At 41.7% G+C, this 19,247-nt stretch overlaps 2 protein-coding genes across 2 annotated transcripts; one reads left to right on the top strand and one right to left on the bottom strand.

Annotated features, from left to right (window-relative positions):
• Window positions 1-1,279: 1,279 nt before the first annotated feature.
• On the bottom strand, window positions 1,280-7,198 carry TDP2 (tyrosyl-DNA phosphodiesterase 2). The gene is made up of 7 exons (XM_077183576.1): window positions 7,013-7,198; window positions 6,850-6,938; window positions 4,628-4,795; window positions 3,871-3,962; window positions 3,275-3,393; window positions 2,725-2,895; window positions 1,280-1,929 (listed from the first exon to the last, which is right to left on the bottom strand). The coding sequence occupies exons 1-7, from the start codon at window positions 7,196-7,198 to the stop codon at window positions 1,648-1,650; spliced, it is 1,107 nt and encodes a 368-aa protein (XP_077039691.1). The 3' UTR covers window positions 1,280-1,647.
• ACOT13 (acyl-CoA thioesterase 13) lies at window positions 7,151-13,420 on the top strand. The gene is given in 4 exon segments (XM_077183579.1): window positions 7,151-7,300; window positions 7,303-7,404; window positions 10,385-10,569; window positions 12,734-13,420. Coding segments are annotated over 4 exon segments (594 nt in total). The 3' UTR covers window positions 12,891-13,420.
• Window positions 13,421-19,247: the final 5,827 nt, after the last annotated feature.

Below are 19,247 nucleotides of genomic sequence, written 5' to 3'. Positions count from 1 at the left end.
AGCAGAACAGGAGATCTCGGCAGCTGATTTCTGTGCAGATGAATTAACATCCTGAGGCTTATTTGCTTGTTTAGTAAAGTCACCTGGGGCTCCTGCTGAATGAAAGGAAAACCACACCTACCTCAGGCCTCCCTGTTCCTGTGACAAGAGGAAGAACTGGTTAACTTATTCAGGAGAGGTTTAGACTGGACACCAGGATGAATTTCTTTACTGAAAGAGTGGTCAAACACTTTATTTAGCTCCTGGCTCAAGCACAGTCAGTCCACTGGAGCACATTAGTAAGGAGTGAGTTTTGACTATCCCCAGTGAGGGAAACTCCACCTCATCTCTGGGCAGCCTGATCTAGTGCTCAACCACCTGCACAGTAAAGAAGTTCTTCTTCATGTTCCAGTTGAACTTCCTGGAACTTCCTTCCTTGCATGTGTTTCCAAAACAAATCAAGTCCCCCAAACTAAGTCTGTTTTGCCCATGAGGATAACTGGGAAGTGTCTTTATCTCAACCCATGAGCTTTCCTGTATTTTTTTTTTATTCTGATTTCTTCCTCCCACCTCTTTGGGAAAGGGGATTGAGAGTGGCTGGGTGGCAGACTGGCTACCAGGTGGAACCAAGCCACCACAGTAGTGCAGCAAAGTACAAGTTGTTTGTAAGCTTTGGGCTCAAGACCAAAGACAAACAACAACAACAACAAAAAGAAGAATTTAGGCTGTCAAACTCCGTTCACTTCACGTCACTGACGGGTTATCTCTCCTTCTCCATGCCTGTGCACTGAACTTCACATCAGAAAGTTAGGAGGCTTTCCCTTTTGCACATCTATAAAACAACAGCTTCTATGAGATTGACTACACAGTTCTTAGAGTAGGAAGGTCTGGTTGATCTTCTGCAAAGAAAGTCAGCAAGGCCTTGAGCTGTTCAGGCTTTGCCCTGCAGTTTATAAGAGCTCCCTGAAACACAACACATCTTAATCTGAACCTCATATCCAGGCTTATAAACACCAAATAAGGTGTACACCATCCCAAGTGAACAACTTCCATGCATCTGCCTATATAATTTTCTTGTCAAATAGAAGGCATATTTTTCTTAAATCTGTTCAACAGTAGTTGAAACCTGTCTTTTGTGAGAAGCTAGTCATTCCTTCCTAAGCTCCTTTACTGTCTTGCCTGAAGGGGCATGTACATTCAACACAAACTTCAGAAGCCAACATAAAACATCCTACAAAAGACAAGGTCATAAAGGATGATGGGAATGGTTACAAAATAAACAATGAAGGCACAATAAAAGTGGTTTTAAAATACAAAAAAGCAGCCTTTATTATGAGATCATAATACATGCCAAAATAAAAGTGTCTTTTAAATCACTGTGTATGTTTATGAATTGTATTTACAGGTTTTTCCTGCCATTTTAAAACTAGAATTTGTTTGGTTTTGCAGATATTTTCAAAAATAAATATTATAAAACATGATTCAAGAAAAGATGCATACAATAGGAAAAGGGAAACCTGGCTTGAAACAAAGCCATTCCTGCAGAAGCCAAGAACAAAGAACGGGTTGAAAACTTAAATACGCCCTACCTTAAACTGAGAGGGTAAAATTTTGTAAAAACAAGAATAAATCACCTAAAAACTGAAGATAGGAGGTTTTTTTTCTTTTTTATAATATAACATCAAAATTACACAGAATGCCCCAGTGATCACTAGGAAACCTGCCACATTCTAGTTTTTCCAAACCAATTAAGTCCATGCTTCGTGGAATGAAATGCCCCCCTTCCACTGCAGGCCGAAAGTAAATGCGGTCAAACCTCATCTTGCACTTGTAGGCTGCATTCAGGTTGGTGTTGGACTGCGTGTCCCAAGTGTAGCGACAGTGCTGAGGTTTACCCAAAAACTCCCAGGCATCCTTAATGTTGCCAGGCAGATTACCCAGTTTAGTAACCTGAAGGTAGAAGAAGGGAAAAAATTCCACAGGACAGTGAATTCACAAATTCTACCTTAAAAAATAGAACTGAGTTGTCACAGCATTGGATTTTTTTCTGTAAAACATAAGTTGTTAAAAATCAAAGATCTTGGAGATGTTTCTAAACTATGGTATTTCTCCAGATAGTCTAAAGCACGACCATTTCCTGTAGCACTTTCTAAATCCAAAACATGTTCCAAAATAAATGTTCAGCTCTGAAATGCTGAGGCATAGGGGCCAACATGATGTTTCCTAAACCAACGTCATTCCAGTTCACCGCAATGGAATTTCATGATAATGAGAGGTGAAACTCTAACCTTCTAGTAATAACGCACAAATTTCCCTTTTAGTATCAGCAGCCAAAAACTACTTCTAATTTTCAATGTCTGGATTGCCAGGAATTAAAATCTATTTCTCCAGACCACCCTCTTTCTTCATTGATTCTGAGAATTGGAGAGTTGAACAAGTAAAGACCAGGTTCTCAAAATGAAAAAATGTTTTTGAAGTCAAAACTTCCATCAAATCTGCCTGCATCTGTTCAGATACAAGTATTGTTATTAAAACATTTTGTTATTTGGAAAGGGACTCCATATATATCACCTCAGCCAAAACAACGCTTACTTCTACTTGGTCACAGTTCCACATCTTAAGAATAAGTTTTGACTATCTCTGCTCTGCCTAAGCAGGTAATTTCTCATAAAGACAACAGAAAAGCCTGAGAAGGTTTTGCCAAAATACCTTCTCTAAATAACAAAGTTGCTTATTTCTATTTACCTCGCTGTCTCTGAGGTTTGTATCCCCTCCAAATATAACAGTGGTGGACTCAGACTCCTTCTGCATTTCATTTAACACTATTTGCAGCTGCTTCATCCGTTCCTTGGAGTGATCTTTAGTGCTCTCCAGATGAGAAGTCATAAGGCAAAGTTCAATACCAGATATGCTCACCTGTGTGTGAAACAAAGAGGCAGTATTGCTATCCACATCATGATAAGAAGCTCAGAGACAAAATCTTATCACAAAGCAAATGACTGAATGTTAGAGCTCTGGTTAATATTAGTTTTACATTGAAGAAAAGGGGCTTACAGAAGGACAAAAGGCTTTTAGTTTTGTTTTCAGACATTATGAGACTTGAAAGCAAAGTAAGGTAAGTAACTTGCATAAAAGATTTGTCGGTATCAAATGCCACTGGGCTTGTATGCTTGGAAAAGTTTTTCTGCTCTTTGAGACTGTCACAGAGAAAAAGCCAGTTCAGCCTTTCCTGGGATTTTCTGTTTGGAAGGCAGAAGTACAGCTGCTTAGTCTAAGTACATCCTGACTCACTCACATGCACAACTAAAAGGTTCCTCTTCATGGAAGTCGTTGGAAAAGGTATTATGTCATGTTTCAGTAGCTTCACTCTGGACTTCTTTAACATTACAGCAGTGAAATACTCATCTATGTTACCTACAGAGGACCAAGCAAAGAAATGTTTGAGGACATCTTCTGCTGTACCACAGCAGAACTGCCATAAAGCAGTTAAGGTTCTGAAAGAGACCTTTTTACCACAACCTGTGAGAATATGTCGATTTTTAAGTCGTTAGTGAAAAGTTACATGATAATGGTCTGAATTTTCCAGATTTTTTTAAAATGCAAATACCTAAAAAAATTACTTATCTATGGTACTTTTTGATTACCCTTGCTACCAATCTTTCAAAATGCAGAAATAAATACCAAGGAAAACACCAGAAAAGCAAGCTTTTCACATGCATAATTTGCATCAAGCTACATGCTGATACCAAAACACAGAAACATCAAATGCTTCCTTCTTCACTTTACTCTTTATATTCTTTAAAACGGTTGGAGGTTTTGGCAAGAGAAACAGAATAAACCCAACCTTTACTTTCTGGTTTTTGTCTTTAGCACCTGAGGGTATTTTCTTACTTGGAATAATAGTGTAATTGCCTGCTTTCATCTGGAGAAGAGGGAGATGTGGTGGGATGACCTCCTGTAAAAACACAACATCCGGACTGTATCTGAAATCAGCAAGGTAAGAAAAATTTCAATTAATAACTGAGTAGTACTGCAACACTCTGAGGCCAAATGGAACAAAGTCAGGGATTTCAGGTGCACCTTGCCCTCATTTTCCTAGGTTTTGTAAGAATCTGCTGTTTAAAAAAAAGAAAAAGCTATCTGCACTGTACTCAGCAGCACAAAGACACCACCCTTACTAAAAGGGAGGAAACAATTGTTATTATGAACATGAAACCAACACGGTAATAAAATGCATTACTTCCTTCTACCATGACCTTGCAGGTTTATACTACATAACATGAGGAATTCATCTTAAGCAGCTGAAAAGTAGCTTTGGGACATGTTTTCCAGAAGATTCTCATGTACTGGATGCTATTAGGAATTATGTTTGTGATGTATGGTTGCAACTTGAACAATATTGCTCATTATTAGACTTTTAAAGTAGCCATCTGGAAACATTTAACCTCTGGGATGCTGCACAGGTTCATACCTTTTACAGTCAGTATAACAACTCTCAGCCATTTAGGATTTATAGGGTGATTGATCTGTTGCATCTAACATTAAGATAATTGGGTCATGAAGATTTTAAAATTCTTAAATCAAGAAGCCTTTTTATTTTTCTGTTGAATCCAGGCACCTGACAGTACAAAGAGGAGGCTGTACTTACAATGCCAGGTATGTACAGACTCCTCTAGCTCGATCTTTCACATTTCCCAGATCCAGCCCATCAATGTTCCAGGTGATCAGTGAGAAGTTGCTGTCATCTTCTTTCTGCTGCGGGTCTTCACCGTTGACACCAGCAGTACTTGTAGTTGCATCTGCAGTGAGGTCAATGCTAAAGAGAGAGTGTATTTGTTTGTTAACATGCTAATACTGACCTCACAAGTGATTGCCTCACTTATCTGCTAAAGCATGTATGGATCTCAACATCATTTAAAAGCACAGTAACTAAAACATACAGGCCCCTGACGTACAGAGCTGTGGTACACAGGTGAAGTAAGTGGTTTTTTTCTCCACCTATGGATGGAAGATAACATTTACCATTCTGATGTGAGCAGATGGTAACCAACAAAATCCAAAGCCTTGAGTAGTTCAACTCTTTCCCCGCAATCCCACTCTTTCCCCATGTACCTCAGGAACAGGCTGCTTCCAAGTGGACTCCCCATGGGGTCACAAGTCCTGCCTGCTCCTACATGGGCTCCTCTGTCCATGTGCCCACAGGTCCTGCCAGGAGCCTGCTCCAGTGTGGGCTTCCCATGGGATCAGCCTTCCTCAGGAACCCACCTGCTGCAGTGGAGAGTCCTCCCTGGGCTGCAGGTGGATCTCTATTGCACTGTAGTTCTCCAATGGGCATGCAGGAGCACAGCTGCCTCACCATGCTCTGCACTTGAGGGAATCTCTGTTCCTGCACCTGGAGCACCTCCTGCCCCTCCTTCTTCGCTGACCCTTGGTGTCTGCAGGGCTGTTTTCAGTTCTCTCTTCTGCTGCAGATGTTGTGGTGCAGCAACTTTTTAACTTTAAGTACATTATCCCAGAGGCACTACCACCACCACTGATGGGCACAGCATTGTTCCACAGAGGGTCTGCCTTGAAGCCAGCTGACCTTGGCTCTGTCAGACACAGAGGAGGCTTCTGGCAGCTTCTCACAGCAGCCATGCCTGTAACCCCTCACTACCCAAACCTTGCCAAGCAAACCTGGTCAGAATACTGCTGACAACACACTGATGTTTTTGTTGTTGCTAACTAGTGCCTACCTCTAGATAAGGGCTTTTCAGTTTCCCATGCTCTGCCAGGTGCATAAGAAGCTGGGAAGAGACATGACCAGGCGAGCTGACGTGAACTGACAAAAGGGATACTCCATACCATAGATCACCATGATCAGTGAATGGACTTGGAAGGAACTGGCCAGGAGGAGCCAGCTGCTGCTTAGAGATGAGCTGGGCATCAGTCAGTGGGTGGTGAGCAATTGTACTGTGCATCACTTATCTTTCTTGGCTTCCATTTCTCTCTCTCTTTTTGTTATCTCAAATTTCATTACAGTTAATTTTATATTATTATCACTAATTTTATTTCTACTGTAAAACTGGTTTTTTACCTCAACCCATGGGTTTTATCTTTTTTTTTCCATTCTCTTTCCCACACCACTGAGAGGGTGATGGTAAGTCAGGGTGTCCAAGTGAGTGAGTGAGTGGGTATCTGGGGTTAAACCACAGCAGGAAGGGATCTGGAAAAGTTCAATTCCACATGCAGATCAGTACACTCAATACCTCCTCCAGGTATGCTATGAGATGGTGTACGTAGAACACAGATCTTACATCTTAACTTTCACAGGTACATCTAACAAAGTATGCATGTACAAGCCTATTTTATTTATAGAGATAAAAATATGCATACATCCACTATAATACAAATATGCATAATTTACTCATATACAGATGTGTGTATGGTAAAATCTGTATACATATCACTACACAACACAAGGCAAAGAGAAGAAAATATGCCTGTGCCTTCTCCAAAAGTTCACAATCCACCAGTCTGGAGGATCCACAGAGGGAAAAGGCAGGCCTGAGAGCCTCTCCGTGAGAGAAAAACGTCGGGAGAGGACGAGAACGGCAGCAGAAAAGGAACAGGAACCGCCTGCCTCGCTGCACCTCAGCCGAGGTGCGATGCCCGGCGAGAGGGGAGCGCTGCTCCCCAGGTTACGCCCCGGCCCAGCGATGTGTCTCCCCGGGTGTGGGGGCCCCAGCGCCTTCCTGCCGAGGGGAACCTGCCTTCTTCCGGGGAGAAGAACCTGCCTTCTCCCGGGGAGGGAAACCTGCCTGCCCGCTCCCCAAGGCTCCGCTCCCCAAGCCGCTGCTCCTACCGCATCCCCCCGTCCCTGTCACCTACCAGGTGCCGCTGTCCGCGCAGGCCGAGGCCGCCCCGCCCGCCGCTGCCCCCGTGTCCTGCGGCGGGTCGAAGTAGGCGTTCAGCGCCCTCTGAAACACAGGGGCGGCTGTCAGCGAGGGGCCGCCGCCGGGCAGCCCTGCGGCCGCGCCGGCCCCGGCCGTACCTCCATGTGCCAGTCGCTGCCGGCCAAGAAGCGGCGCGCCACGGCCTCGTCGCTGCTGGTGATGGCGGCGAACTCGGAGCACAGCACCTTCCTCCGCTTGGCGACGTGGAGCACTTCCTCATCCTCCTGCTCCCGCTTATGCTCCGCCGGGGGCGGGCTCGGCGCGGCCTCGGCCCTCTCCTCCATGGCTGTGGCGGAAGGCGGGGAGAGGCGCCGCCCGCCGGGGTTGCCGTGCCGCGTTGCTGTGCCGGGGTTGCCGTTCCGGGGCGCGGGCGGGTGGGCGGACGGACGGCGGTCAGCGGGGCGGCAGCATGGGGCTCACGGTGGAGAGCCTGAAGGAGGCTATGAAGTACATGGTGGAGTCGAAGGGCTTCGACCGAGTGCTCGGCAAGGTACGGGCACTTGGAGGGCAGGGCTCCGGGAGCGCGGCCCCGCCGGGACGGCTCGTCTGTACGGCCTTTGTTCCCTCCCGGAATAACCGGCTGGACCGGGATCAGCCCGCGGGGGCTGCGCGGGGCCGAGCCTGGCGGGGCTGCGGGCACGGCAGGAACCCGCCGGTGTTTCCCCGCATTCCAGGCCTCGCACCCTGGCGTGTGGCCTTGCTGCTAACACGGAGTAGAAAACACAATTGTTACAATAAGAATAATTACTCAGTTGTTATTCAGTAACTCTCGTTAAACGCTCCAGCTGCCTTCCAGCAGCTCTCTGAAGGTGGCTGTACTGAATAACCTTTAGCAGTCATTCAGCAGGTGGCATTCTTTCCTTCGCAGTACGTGCGAAGCCATTAACTTCCGGGACTGTGAAATTGTAAAATAAACTTCCCTGTTTAAAATTAGAAAGGTGTCTCGTTATGACATCTCCTGAGCCTGAGGTGAGGCTGACAGCACAATGCACACCCCAGTGCTCTCTGAATTTCTACACAAGGCCTTACGCTATACCTTCACTGCACATTCTGGTGAAAGGAAATGTAATTGACTGGTGCTGCTGCAGTGTCATGCTACATTATGCTCAAAAAAAAGTTGAAGTTACTGCAACTTGTGTAGCATGCATAGCATAGCTGCTGTGTAGGAAAGTTCTTGTTCTAGAAGCAGTTTCAATGTTCTCATTAAATTTTCACTTTAATTTTTATTTGGTTGTGTAACTGTGACATGGAGTGATGGAGTAAATATAGCTAAGAAAATCAGCCATGTAAAAATGGCTTTGCATTATAGAGGAGCAAATGTTATAATGGAAGCAGTGCTTTTGTTGACAGCACCATGATCTGATACACTTAATAGAAACCAACTGTTAACAAAGTAATTCTTACAGTCATGTTTTTCCAAGACATGTAGGTGAGTATAAAGTTTTTAAAAAATGTATAAAGGTTTAAGAAGATAGTTTATATATTTATGGAGTCTATTTAGTTCTTAGTCACCACTTCACTGTGATAAATATACGCACCTTTTAAATCCTGATTAGTGGTGAGCAGATATTAGCATTTCAGCTTGTAAAGGTAACTGCCTGGAAGTGAGCCTTGGGAGACAGGTTTCCCGTCTTCCTGGGGAATGCTTTCAGATTTTTCCTGCAACCTTCTAGAATTAGGATGCTAGGAATCTGATGATAATAACAATAAAAGTGCAGTTTGAATTAAAAGTAACGGCTGCTTTTCTGCAAGATCCCTGAAATCTCTCTTACCAGAAGTAAATGACTCAATTTTCTTATTCCAGGGAAGACACATTTTAGTCTGAAACCTTTCACCTCAAGCCTCAGACTTAGTTTCTGGTGTAACTCCAACGTGGTATCTACCCAGGCTTTAATGACTGTGTGTTTGAAGCCTGGAAGCTGAAGCAGTGTGCTGTTCCCCGAGGCAGACGCGTGGGAGGACAAGCACAGCAGGGCTGGAGAAGCACAGACCAGCAGCTCTAGCTGAGTAGGTCCTGGGAGCGTTCAAGTGCTGAACTATTTTTGTCAAGGAGAGCAGGCATGTAGTGCCAGATCAGAGCAATGACAAATGGCACCAGATGCTTTCCTCACCTCGCTGGTGGGGTGGAACACCAGTCCCAGTCCCTGACGGGAGTGGAAGCAATCTGCTGCCAATGTTGAGCATCAGTAAAGTCCTCCTTAGAAATTCTGTCAGAAGCTCAGGCCTCCAGGGCAGTGCAGCATGCCTGATTTAGGACTTGAGGTTTTCATTGATATCAGTGCTATTTCTGCATTAAGATGTTGCCTCAGTAATTTCCTCTCTGTTTAATACCAGTTATTTCCATTAGAAGACTGTACTACATCATCATTGATCTTAGTATCATTTGTCTGCAAAATTTGGATAGACTTTGGTTTATCAGAAAGGGTAAAACTCAGCTCTTACATTGCATCATAAATAAAGAACTGAATTTATATAATTTATCATGAAACTGGAAACATTTCAACCTTAATACCGTTTAAGATCAAAAAATATTTAAACTCAGCTGGTAACAGAATGGAAACATTCAAGTTTAAAAAATTGAAAATTAGTAAGAAGAAATATAATAAATATGTCCACATTTCACTTTTAATAGTCTAAAGGCACTTCAAAGTCTTAGTTATACATGTAAATATATGTGGAACTTACCCCAGTTTTGCATCTGCTTTCAGATTTTGAATATAGTGCTACTGACTGAAGAAATTGAAATAGAGATTTTCAAATACTGAATTGCAGTAACTTCTTGGTGTCAAAATTCCAGCTTCTTTTGTTGGTTATAGGGGGAAGCATGGTACCACAGGTGAGCTGTAATTCTGGATTTACCACCTGTGGGCCAGAATAAAACTGTATATGCAAATAATGATGCTGTAACACTGTGATACAGCCTTGGATACTTTTATTCATGAATATGAATTCTGATCAGAGAGGCTGATCTCATTAGTATTTCCAACGCTCATTTCAAAATACTGATTTTTATTGAGGTTGCTCTTATGTAATGATTAATGAATTACTGGTGGTCTCATTACCATATTGTGAGCTAACAAATGCCTTCACAACCATGGTACACACAGATACTTAGAGCAGTTTTGTGTTCCCTCTAATCTGGCCTTTCACTCATGGCTTAAAGCAAAAGGAAAACTGAAGACAGTTTCCTCCTAAGGAATTCATGACAGCATAGCACCTATTGAAGTTCTGTTAGGCTGTCAGTTTAAATATTTGTCTGCATTAGAAGTACAGATTTTTCTAAGGCAACAGTCTTCTGCTCAAAATTTTGGGGATATCTAATGGGACAGTTGAATTACTCTATTTTCCATCTTTTAATTTGTCTCATGAGTCCAGAGTCAGAAAAAATTTACTTTCAATTTGATTGAGGGCAATATTAGGTGTTGGTATTACTGTCACTAAGCTTTTTATTCGTTTTTTTGGTTATACAGATGAAACTTCACTCTGCAACTCCTGGAAAAGTCGTTTGTGAAATGAAAGTAGAGGAGGAGCATACGAACAGAGGTGGCACATTACACGGAGGTTTGACAGCCACCCTTGTGGATGTGGTGTCAACAGCAGCATTGCTGTACACAGAAAGAGCAGCACCTGGGGTCAGTGTGGACATGAACATCACGTAGGTATCGTCCACTCTATGGTTACCAGAACATACTCACTTTTCTTCCCCTATGACTGACTCCATTGTACATCTTTTCTGTGCTGTGGCACTCACTAAAAATGGGTGCTTTCTTTGGTTTCAGAAGTCCTGTTTTGATAAATTAAAGGGGCTGCATGAGTGTTTTTGGAGACTGACATTTGATTTCAAATTTTGAGTTGGACCTTCTTAAGCTTTTATTTGTTACATGTGTTTATGAGACAGTGCCCATTCCTTCACAGAATGTATGTAACAGGATGTTGATATGTCAACAGTTTTACTCCTAAGAAATTGGTTTGGTTTCAGGTTTTGCTTGTGCAGGTATGTTAATGTCTCCTCAAAACCCAAGCTCTAGGGTAAGCAGCTTTCTGTAAACCCTTTTTTAGTATTACTCCATAAACCAGAGAAAAAGCAGAGTTTACCTCTGTTGTGTATAGAGGGTGAATTACAGATTGAATCAGAATTTCTCAGTGGAAGAAAAATCCTTTGCTTTAGGTTAATTTAAGGTACTTTTATACTGAGAATAGTTCTTCCTGTAATGAAAATTCAAAGCACAGTGTCTTAAAAAAACAATTGTTCTGAAACTTTCTTTGATCATGCTATTGTAGCTTGTCAGCTTTGCTTCATGACTTTTAATGAAGGCATTATGACCAATTGGAACTAAAGTAATCCTACTTAGAATAACTAACACAGAGCATTAAAAATGTTAGAAAAGTAACCCCTCATCAAAACTGCCTTTAAAAAACAAAAAAAGCTTTAAAAGTGTGTGGGGAGTGATCTGTATCTTTACCAGGTTCCCTCCTTTCTCTCCCAGCACCTTCTGATTTCTCCACTAGGCAGATGGGGGATTAAGCATTTATTTGAGCTTCATGCTACCATTGTGATGACTAGGATCTCACTGGAAATTAAAACCTAAAATTCTCCTATCATTATAGGAGAATTTTCCTGCAGTATTATAACAAGAGGCCGACATCTAAATTATTGACACTATCAGTTATGTTCACCCAATTACATAAGGGCTGAAATCTGAAGAAGTTGCTGTCTTTGGAGGTGATCCAAAATTACCTTTAGGCAATGTTACATGAAGCAATATTAATATCTTTTTTTAACTTGGACTACTGCATTCATTGAACAAGTGAGATTGGATATCAAATATTGTTACAAGAACTTTTTTCCTTTTTGGGAAGGAGCTTTTTAAAAAGTTGTCATGAGGAAGCTATTTCAGTAATGGAAAGAACAGAGAGAAACAGAGAAAATTTTTTTTGGTAACCACAAGAGGATCAGCAGTAGCTTCTGGAAATGAGACAAGGCTGAAATCCTGCCCTTGTCAAGCAGTGGAGCTGGTGCTACATCAGCATGAGGCGTGGCTGACATTCTTGTGACATGGCGTCGTGTATAAAAATGGACTCGTTGATGAAATTTATCTCAACGAGATTAACATCCAGCAATTCTTCATTTTCCTCTGCAGCTCTAACATTTGAATATTGTTCCCTTACTTCAGATCATGGTTGGATCGTGTTCCTCCTAATTTGTTCCAGGGGAACTTTTTGTGCAGAAATTTCTTCCTATTCCCCAAAGAGTATGTTTTAAAAGCGCACCCTCCTGCTCATGTAAATAAAACAAAGAGTTTTCTAATGAATGGAAACAACATTTGAGGGTGCCCAGATTACCATGACTTTCCTCTAACCAGGGTATGGGAACAGTTAACCTATGCTTACAGTTCCATACAGAAATGACCTTCTGGAGCCTTTGTGACATTGACATTTTGCAGCTGAAGCAGCCAAACTAGTTTAGAAAGGCTGTAGGAAGCCAGCAGTGGTTGGAATAGGACTTGGAGCTGAACTTTTAACTGAAGTCTTGGATACCTCATTGTTTCTGTTCCAAAACAGACTTTTCCACAGAACCATGCCAATGGGTTTCTTTCTAGCCTCCATTTTCTCAGAGAACTCTTACACTTACGTACCACTGCCAGTAGTTAGAGGAGCTCTAATCCATTAAGTGGGGGCTTGCAAGTAGGCAGGCAGGCAGAGATGTTGCTTTATTATTTGCTTCTACTAATTCCTTCATGATAATATAAAATGCAGGAATATTCTTGGATTTATCCTCTGTACAATTCCTTACCTGTTCCTTTTTTTCTTCCTTGAAGATACACTTCTGCTGCTAAGATTGGAGAAGACATACTGATAACAGCTCAGATTTTGAAGCAAGGAAAAACTCTTGCATTTGCCACTGTGGATTTAACAAATAAGGCTACAGGAAAGTTAATTGCACAAGGTAGACATACAAAGTTCTTGGGAAATTAATATGAAAAAGTATTTTAAATAAGAATGTTGGACTCCAGAATCCCATTTAGAATTATTTTCTCACTTATGCAATATCATCTGCACAAAGTTGTGATAGTTGCTATCAAGTGAATTTGTCTCAATTATATAATAAGCAAACAGATTTCTTAATTACCACCAGCCTGGGTTTGGGATGAACAACAGAGTGTGAACAGCACAGGGACACACCTGGCTTTTTTTGGTCAAGATAGCAGAAGGGAAGAGCCTTTGGGCCAGCCATATGGTTAACCAGCATGACAACATTTTAAGAGATCTGCCTTCTCTACCTGTGGCATCATGTGACAAGGCAACCCTGTCTCCATGCCTGTCACTGTCACACTCAAACACCACTAGAAGTGCTTCCCAACTGTACTTCTTCCCTGAGGTGGTAGTACAGAGTTCCTGCAACATTGTCCAGAACTGGTTTGAAAGTGTAAAGCAGGTTAATGCAAAATGTAATTTACTGATGCTGTAATAAATTAAGAAGTATTCAATAAAGGTTTCTGAAACTACCTTTTTAAGGATTGTTTCATAGTTTTGTAGCCTCTTTGCACTAAGTAAAAGCTTGTCAGCATGGAGTAGTTGAGAGAGGGTTTGGTGGAATCCTTGTACATAAATTCACCCAAGATGTCATCATCTCCCTCTGATCCTGGAACGTGAAAATAGTTATATCATGTAGGCTTTTCAGCTCTCCCTAGCTGAGGTTGTGGTTATATTTGTTTAAAATCCATCAGCTGCATGTAACAGATGTAAAAAACTCTTTTTGGTGAGCTTTCATTCAGGCTAAAGCTGTAGATTATCTGACCTGGCTTAAATGTGGTGGAGTTAAGCTGCTGTTCATCAGCTGAAGCCTGGTCTCCTCTTGCAATGCTGTGGACAGGCTTAACTGCTTTCTTCAAACTGTTGACAAATGATCATGGCAAGATTATCAAGCTGTAATAAGAACAGCAATGCTACATATACAGTTCATGTTTGTCTCCTCTAGCAAAAAGCTGATCTACGCTAGTAAAGGGCATGTGTAAGTCCTTTTTCATTGTGGAAGTTGAGTCATTGTCTTCAGTTATTTGACTTTTGTGATGAGCAGTTAGGGTTTTCTTCTCTGCATTCCTAAACCAAAAGAAGTAATTTTCAATGAGTTAGGTGACCTGTTCATGCAGACTGATTTTCAATACAAACTTGTATAAGTTTACTAATGTATCATTAATCTTTCCAAAATGACTTTTAAACAACTAATATTAGCAGATAACTAACCCTTCAGTGGAAGTTCTCTAAAAAAATATCTACAGTGGGCTCAAGCTACCAGCATGTATTTTTGCTGCAAGTTTAGAACAGTTTTTCACGGTATATACATTCTCGGAAAAGCTTTTTCTCTGGGGCTGCCTCAGAAGCATACAGGGCTTACATGCCTGTGCTTAGTTTAACTTTGAATAGTAGCATCCTCTCTTTAGCAGTATGTTTGTGCTTGATTTTCCCCCAGGAGTTGCACTCACTCATACTCAGAAATCATCCCTGAATCCCATTTAAAGGAACACAATGCTTTGCTGAAACAGCTCTGCAAAGGTGATTACTACACCAGGAGGTTTTTTTGGTTTAAATCTTAGCTCATCAGAGCTAGATGCTGCACTGTACGAAATTCTCACGTCACAGCTCCCTCAGCCTGGAGCACTGTTAGGAGTCTTAAGCATCTCCAGCTCCTCTGCAATTACTTGGATGGGCAGAGAGGATCCATCAAATCAACTGGATGCACTTCCTGACTTTGGCGATTGCTGCTCTAGTTTCTTCCTATTAACATGTTCTGGCATATCCAGTTACCTTTTTTCTCACTCTTAAGTTTACCAGTTTTCTTACACGGGTTACTCATGTAGTAGAGTCCAAGAAGATAGTTAAAGCCACTCCCCTCCAATTGCTATAAACCCATTCCCCTCACTGGAACACAAGAGTGATTTTGACTATTACCTGAAATAAAAGGCAGAGGGTGAGAATGACGTAGGTGCCAAATTCAATATGTGCCAAAATATTGAGAAGACTCTCAGCTGCATGTGCTGGGGCCACTCTGTCCTTGTGTAACTGTCCCACTGCAACTTAACACGACTTCCTCAATCAGCACTGGCTGCCTCAGGAACCTATCAGAGTTAAGTGGTCCCATTCTATCACTTAGCATTCATCATATCTCCATAATTACAGCTGAAAAGCATCCAGGCCAATTGAGAGTGGCAAACCTCAACACGGAAACAGCAGTATCCTCCTGTTCCCATTCAAGCCTGGCAAGGACTGTTTCAGGCTGAGAGGGAAACAGAAATAAACCTTCCTGAAATAACAAGTGAATTCTCTTCTCCCTTACAATAGACTATTCAACACAGTATTTTAGAACTGCCTAATTAATAAGAGGGACATTGTTAATATGCAGGCCAGTTATTTCAGAAGCAGTTAATTAAATGGATTATTTTAAGACAACCTTGTCTGTTATCCCTCACCAGCAGCAGTATGTTGACCTCATAATTTATTTTAAAACTGAACTCAGGTGCAGAGATGATCTTAGAAGGAATTGACACCATTGAGCTTGCCTAGCTTTGAGAGTAAACTGCCAAGCATCAGACTTAATACTTGGAAGTGTTCTTTACTGATTTCACTCTAACCGACATGTGGAAAAATCTGTATCCTACCTTAGCTGAATCTCAAAGTAATGGAAACAAAGTACTGTAATAAGGACAAGTGGTACATGGCTCCACCTGGCATTAGAACAAACAGACCTCCTGTGGAGCTGACCTGGTTCCATCACTGCAGATTTAGGCATAATTCCCACAAGCAAGCAAATAATGATTTCATGAGCTCATCTTGTGAGTCTTAGTAGTACACCAGATTACATATCCAGTAACTGACTGACAACTGCAAGTTCCTTCTTAACAGCTAAAAATGAGACCAGCCCTCCCATATTGCAGTTTGTTGTATTTTGGGGTTTTTCTTTTAAATATACCAAACACCAAAACTATACTTACATCTAGATGTCTGTTCTTACAGAGGCCACATAAGTGGCCATTTCAGGCCACATTTCAGTGGTATGAAATGTTGAGGAACAGTTGTCTCTCTCAGTGAGACTTCAGCTTCCCACTTCATGCAATACCCTGTCCAGCCAAGAGTTTCATGCTGGTTTCGGATCCCTGCTATTGCACAAACGCATTCAGACTGACACCCACGGGCTTGCACCATGTACAGCTGTGCTTTACAGATGCCTTGAGAAAATAAGGAATCAGAACAGACTTGTTCCCACTGGCATTTGAAACCAGGGGTCCAGATGCTGATCAGGGCAGATACAGATCACAAATTAAGATGCAGTGAGAAGGGGTTTAGTCATTAAGGATTCCAGCTCTTGAGAAGATGTCAGTGATAAACTAGGGAGAAGATAAGGAAGGGTGTCACTGCTGAAACAAGTGTTGAACTATCAGAATTCCTTCTAATTCCTTCTTGTACATCAAGCCACCCATCACAGTATTCTCATGGCTGAGCTGCTGGTTTACAATTCTCAAATTCACAAACCACCACCTAATAGGAATGGAGCAGGGAGGGCAGGGATATCAGGTGAATTAGGCTGTTAAGTAACTGTTCTGAACAGCAGTTCAAATCTTTTCAGCTTCATTGACTGGCTCTGAGCCACTGCCAGGGCATATGGAAGAATTTCCAACTGCATTATATCATTCACAATTTTAGAATTTCCATCTGCAAATAAAACATTTAGGCAGAACCCCCCCAAACCTTTCCTTACCTCATTATCCCCAGGAATTAAAAAAAACCCACTTATATGCCTATTTTGCTACTTGAGTTCAGGGCCAACATGATGAGAGTTATCACCTTCATGATTCTGCAATGCATTCACTGAACCACTGCTATCACTAGACCCGGATCCCAAGCTGCCATGGCTGTGGGACACAGCAGCATATACAGTTATACAGTTCTCATTTAAAAGAGAATAAATTACCTGCCACCTTTCATCAAACAAGACACATTTGCTATCCTTCAGGAAAAACACCAAAAATAAATGAACTAAACAAAAAAAAACAACTCTATTTTTGCTTACTAAGACAGTACCTGGGGCTTATAACTCTAGTAAAATTCTGGATCTTTGATTTCTTTTGCTTAAAAGCAGTAGCTGCTTGAATAGATTTCCAGAGTTCAGAACAGCAATTTTTTTAGTGGGTGCTCTAGCATACAGTAATTGTGCTTAAATTAAGGGACCTTTCCATATGTAAATCCTTTCCAAGCAGAAGTAGGCCACGGATATCTTCAGCCCTAAAAAGCATTTCAGTCACCCAAGCAGAAGAGAAATTACTCTTAGCTTCAGTTAACCTGTAGAGCTGACACAGCCGTCCCTCTGCAGCATCTGCACTGTCCAGTGAGCCTCATGAGCTCCCTCCCAGCTGCAGTGCACAAGGCAGAAAGCAGCACCTACTGCTGCAGACCTGAAGGGTTCTAATAATGTTTTGTCTCATTGCTTCACTCCAGAAAGCTGTTCCAGAATCTGCAGGCTTACACAGCTTGTGAATTTACTGCTGCAATAAATGCAAAATGAAAAATCTGAGATGATTTTCCAGGCTAATAAAAGAAAATAGCAATTAGGTAAACTCACATGGCATGTCTGTCTGCTTGGTGAATGTAAATGCTCTCTACCCATTCTTGACTTCAGCTATCACGCTCAATGGCAGTAACATTAATGCAGTATTAAATGAAGCCTCCAACAGTCCATTAGACTAATCTCACTATTAAGAGGCAAAAAACCCTTCAGTGACTCTTCTCACTGTTCAACTCCCCAGATCCTGATTCAACATAAGCTGGTGTTCAGTAACTGCACGCAACCTAAACGACTCAGCACACGAGTGCAAGGAAAAACAGAGTTCTCCTGGCAGCAGAACAGGGGTGGGAAGGGAAGGATGCCTACAGAGCTCACAGGCTGCAAGTATGTGCAAGGACCAAGCCTTTATGGCATTTGTGTGATGTTTTAAAGTAATTTCAAAACTAATCCATTGCACCTTATGTATCAAGGAATAGATGTGGTCATTCCCAAGGATCACAGCCACTTACTGTAGTGCAGGCTGATCCTCAGGTTTGTATTTTCAAAGTACAATCAAATAGGTCTTTCGGAAACATCAATTTTTTAAAAGTCGAGGTCATTTTACAAGTTCCAATTTTCATCTTTCCACCTGCTGTTTTTCTAACAAACTTCACATTTTGCAATGAAAAAAAAAATGAAATTGCAACGAGAGATCAGTACCTTTGATCTAAAACTCAATGCTCAGAGATTAGTAACCAATTGAGTAACCAATTTTTTCCTTTTTTTTAAGAGAAACACTGACTAACCCCAGTGTTTCTACTATCTAACACTTAACATAAATTTTCATGTTTATAAAATAACACTAAAGCTATAATCTAGCTTTTGAGGGGGAACTTGGAGACACACATGACAAAGGACATCAACTGCCAACTAAGTACAGGCCTGTTGCATTTTGGCACTACTTGTACAGCAGTTCTGTACAAGTTCTCCATCTTACCATATTTTGGTAACTCTTGCACAGCTGAAGAAGCTTGACAAGTCAAGAGAAGCTTCATAGTCATGTACAGACTATAACATTTAAGAAGCTTCTCATCACCCAGGAAGCACCTGACACAAGCTTCCCTTCACCAGACAATTCACTGAGATGCATTTAATATTTAATGGTCTTCTGTTTACTTATTATTACTTATCCCTGCCCCCTTGGCACTTACCAAGGTCTCATGACAAATCCTTAAGCAGCAGCCCGGTTAAACTCCCATTCTCAGGTGCAATATTGAGTGTATTTCAATTCTTGGTATTAGTATGACCAAGGAAGCCACACAAGCAGTTGACAATAGGCAGTAACTAAAATTCTTTAAAGAGAGCCTTTCCGTATTTACAAACAGCCCCAAAAATGAGGTGCACACCATCACAAACTGTGCTTTGGAAAATTAGTTTTGTGAGATGAAACCTACATTTTGAAAAAAGATTACCAAAAAGCCATTAAGCTTATATAAAGAGGGCCTGAAACTAAAACCTAGATGTTATGAACTACTTCCATTCACTTCTGAAGGGCATTTTGCTAAAGTAACTTAATGGAAGAATATTTTGAGATTGAACTGCAAGTTCCATTGACAAAGAGTGGAACAAGAATTGAATCTCTTCCCTCAAAAGCTGTCCTGTTTAAGGGGAGAGAAACTCTTCAAAGATGCCAAATGATACAAGAACAAACTCACATATCCCCCCACATTCTCAGCTCTGAAATCTGTTGGTCCTTTATCTTTTTTACCCCACCACTTAGACAATGCAGATGGTTC

The sequence above is a fragment of the Agelaius phoeniceus genome, chromosome 1 (assembly GCF_051311805.1).
Source record: "Agelaius phoeniceus isolate bAgePho1 chromosome 1, bAgePho1.hap1, whole genome shotgun sequence".
In the NCBI taxonomy this organism is placed as follows: domain Eukaryota; kingdom Metazoa; phylum Chordata; class Aves; order Passeriformes; family Icteridae; genus Agelaius; species Agelaius phoeniceus.
Note: the sequence above shows the minus strand (reverse complement) of the source record. Positions and strands in the feature narration are given on the sequence as shown.

Coding starts and splice junctions, on each gene's coding strand:
- TDP2 (XM_077183576.1), bottom strand. CDS start 7,198: ATGGAGGAGAGGGCCGAGGCCGCGCCGAGCCCGCCCCCGGCGGAGCAT. Junction 4,796..6,849: donor TGCGCGGACAGCGGCACCTG/GTAGGTGACAGG, acceptor CTCTCTCTTTAG/CATTGACCTCACTGCAGATG. Junction 3,963..4,627: donor GTCTGTACATACCTGGCATT/GTAAGTACAGCC, acceptor TGCTGATTTCAG/ATACAGTCCGGATGTTGTGT.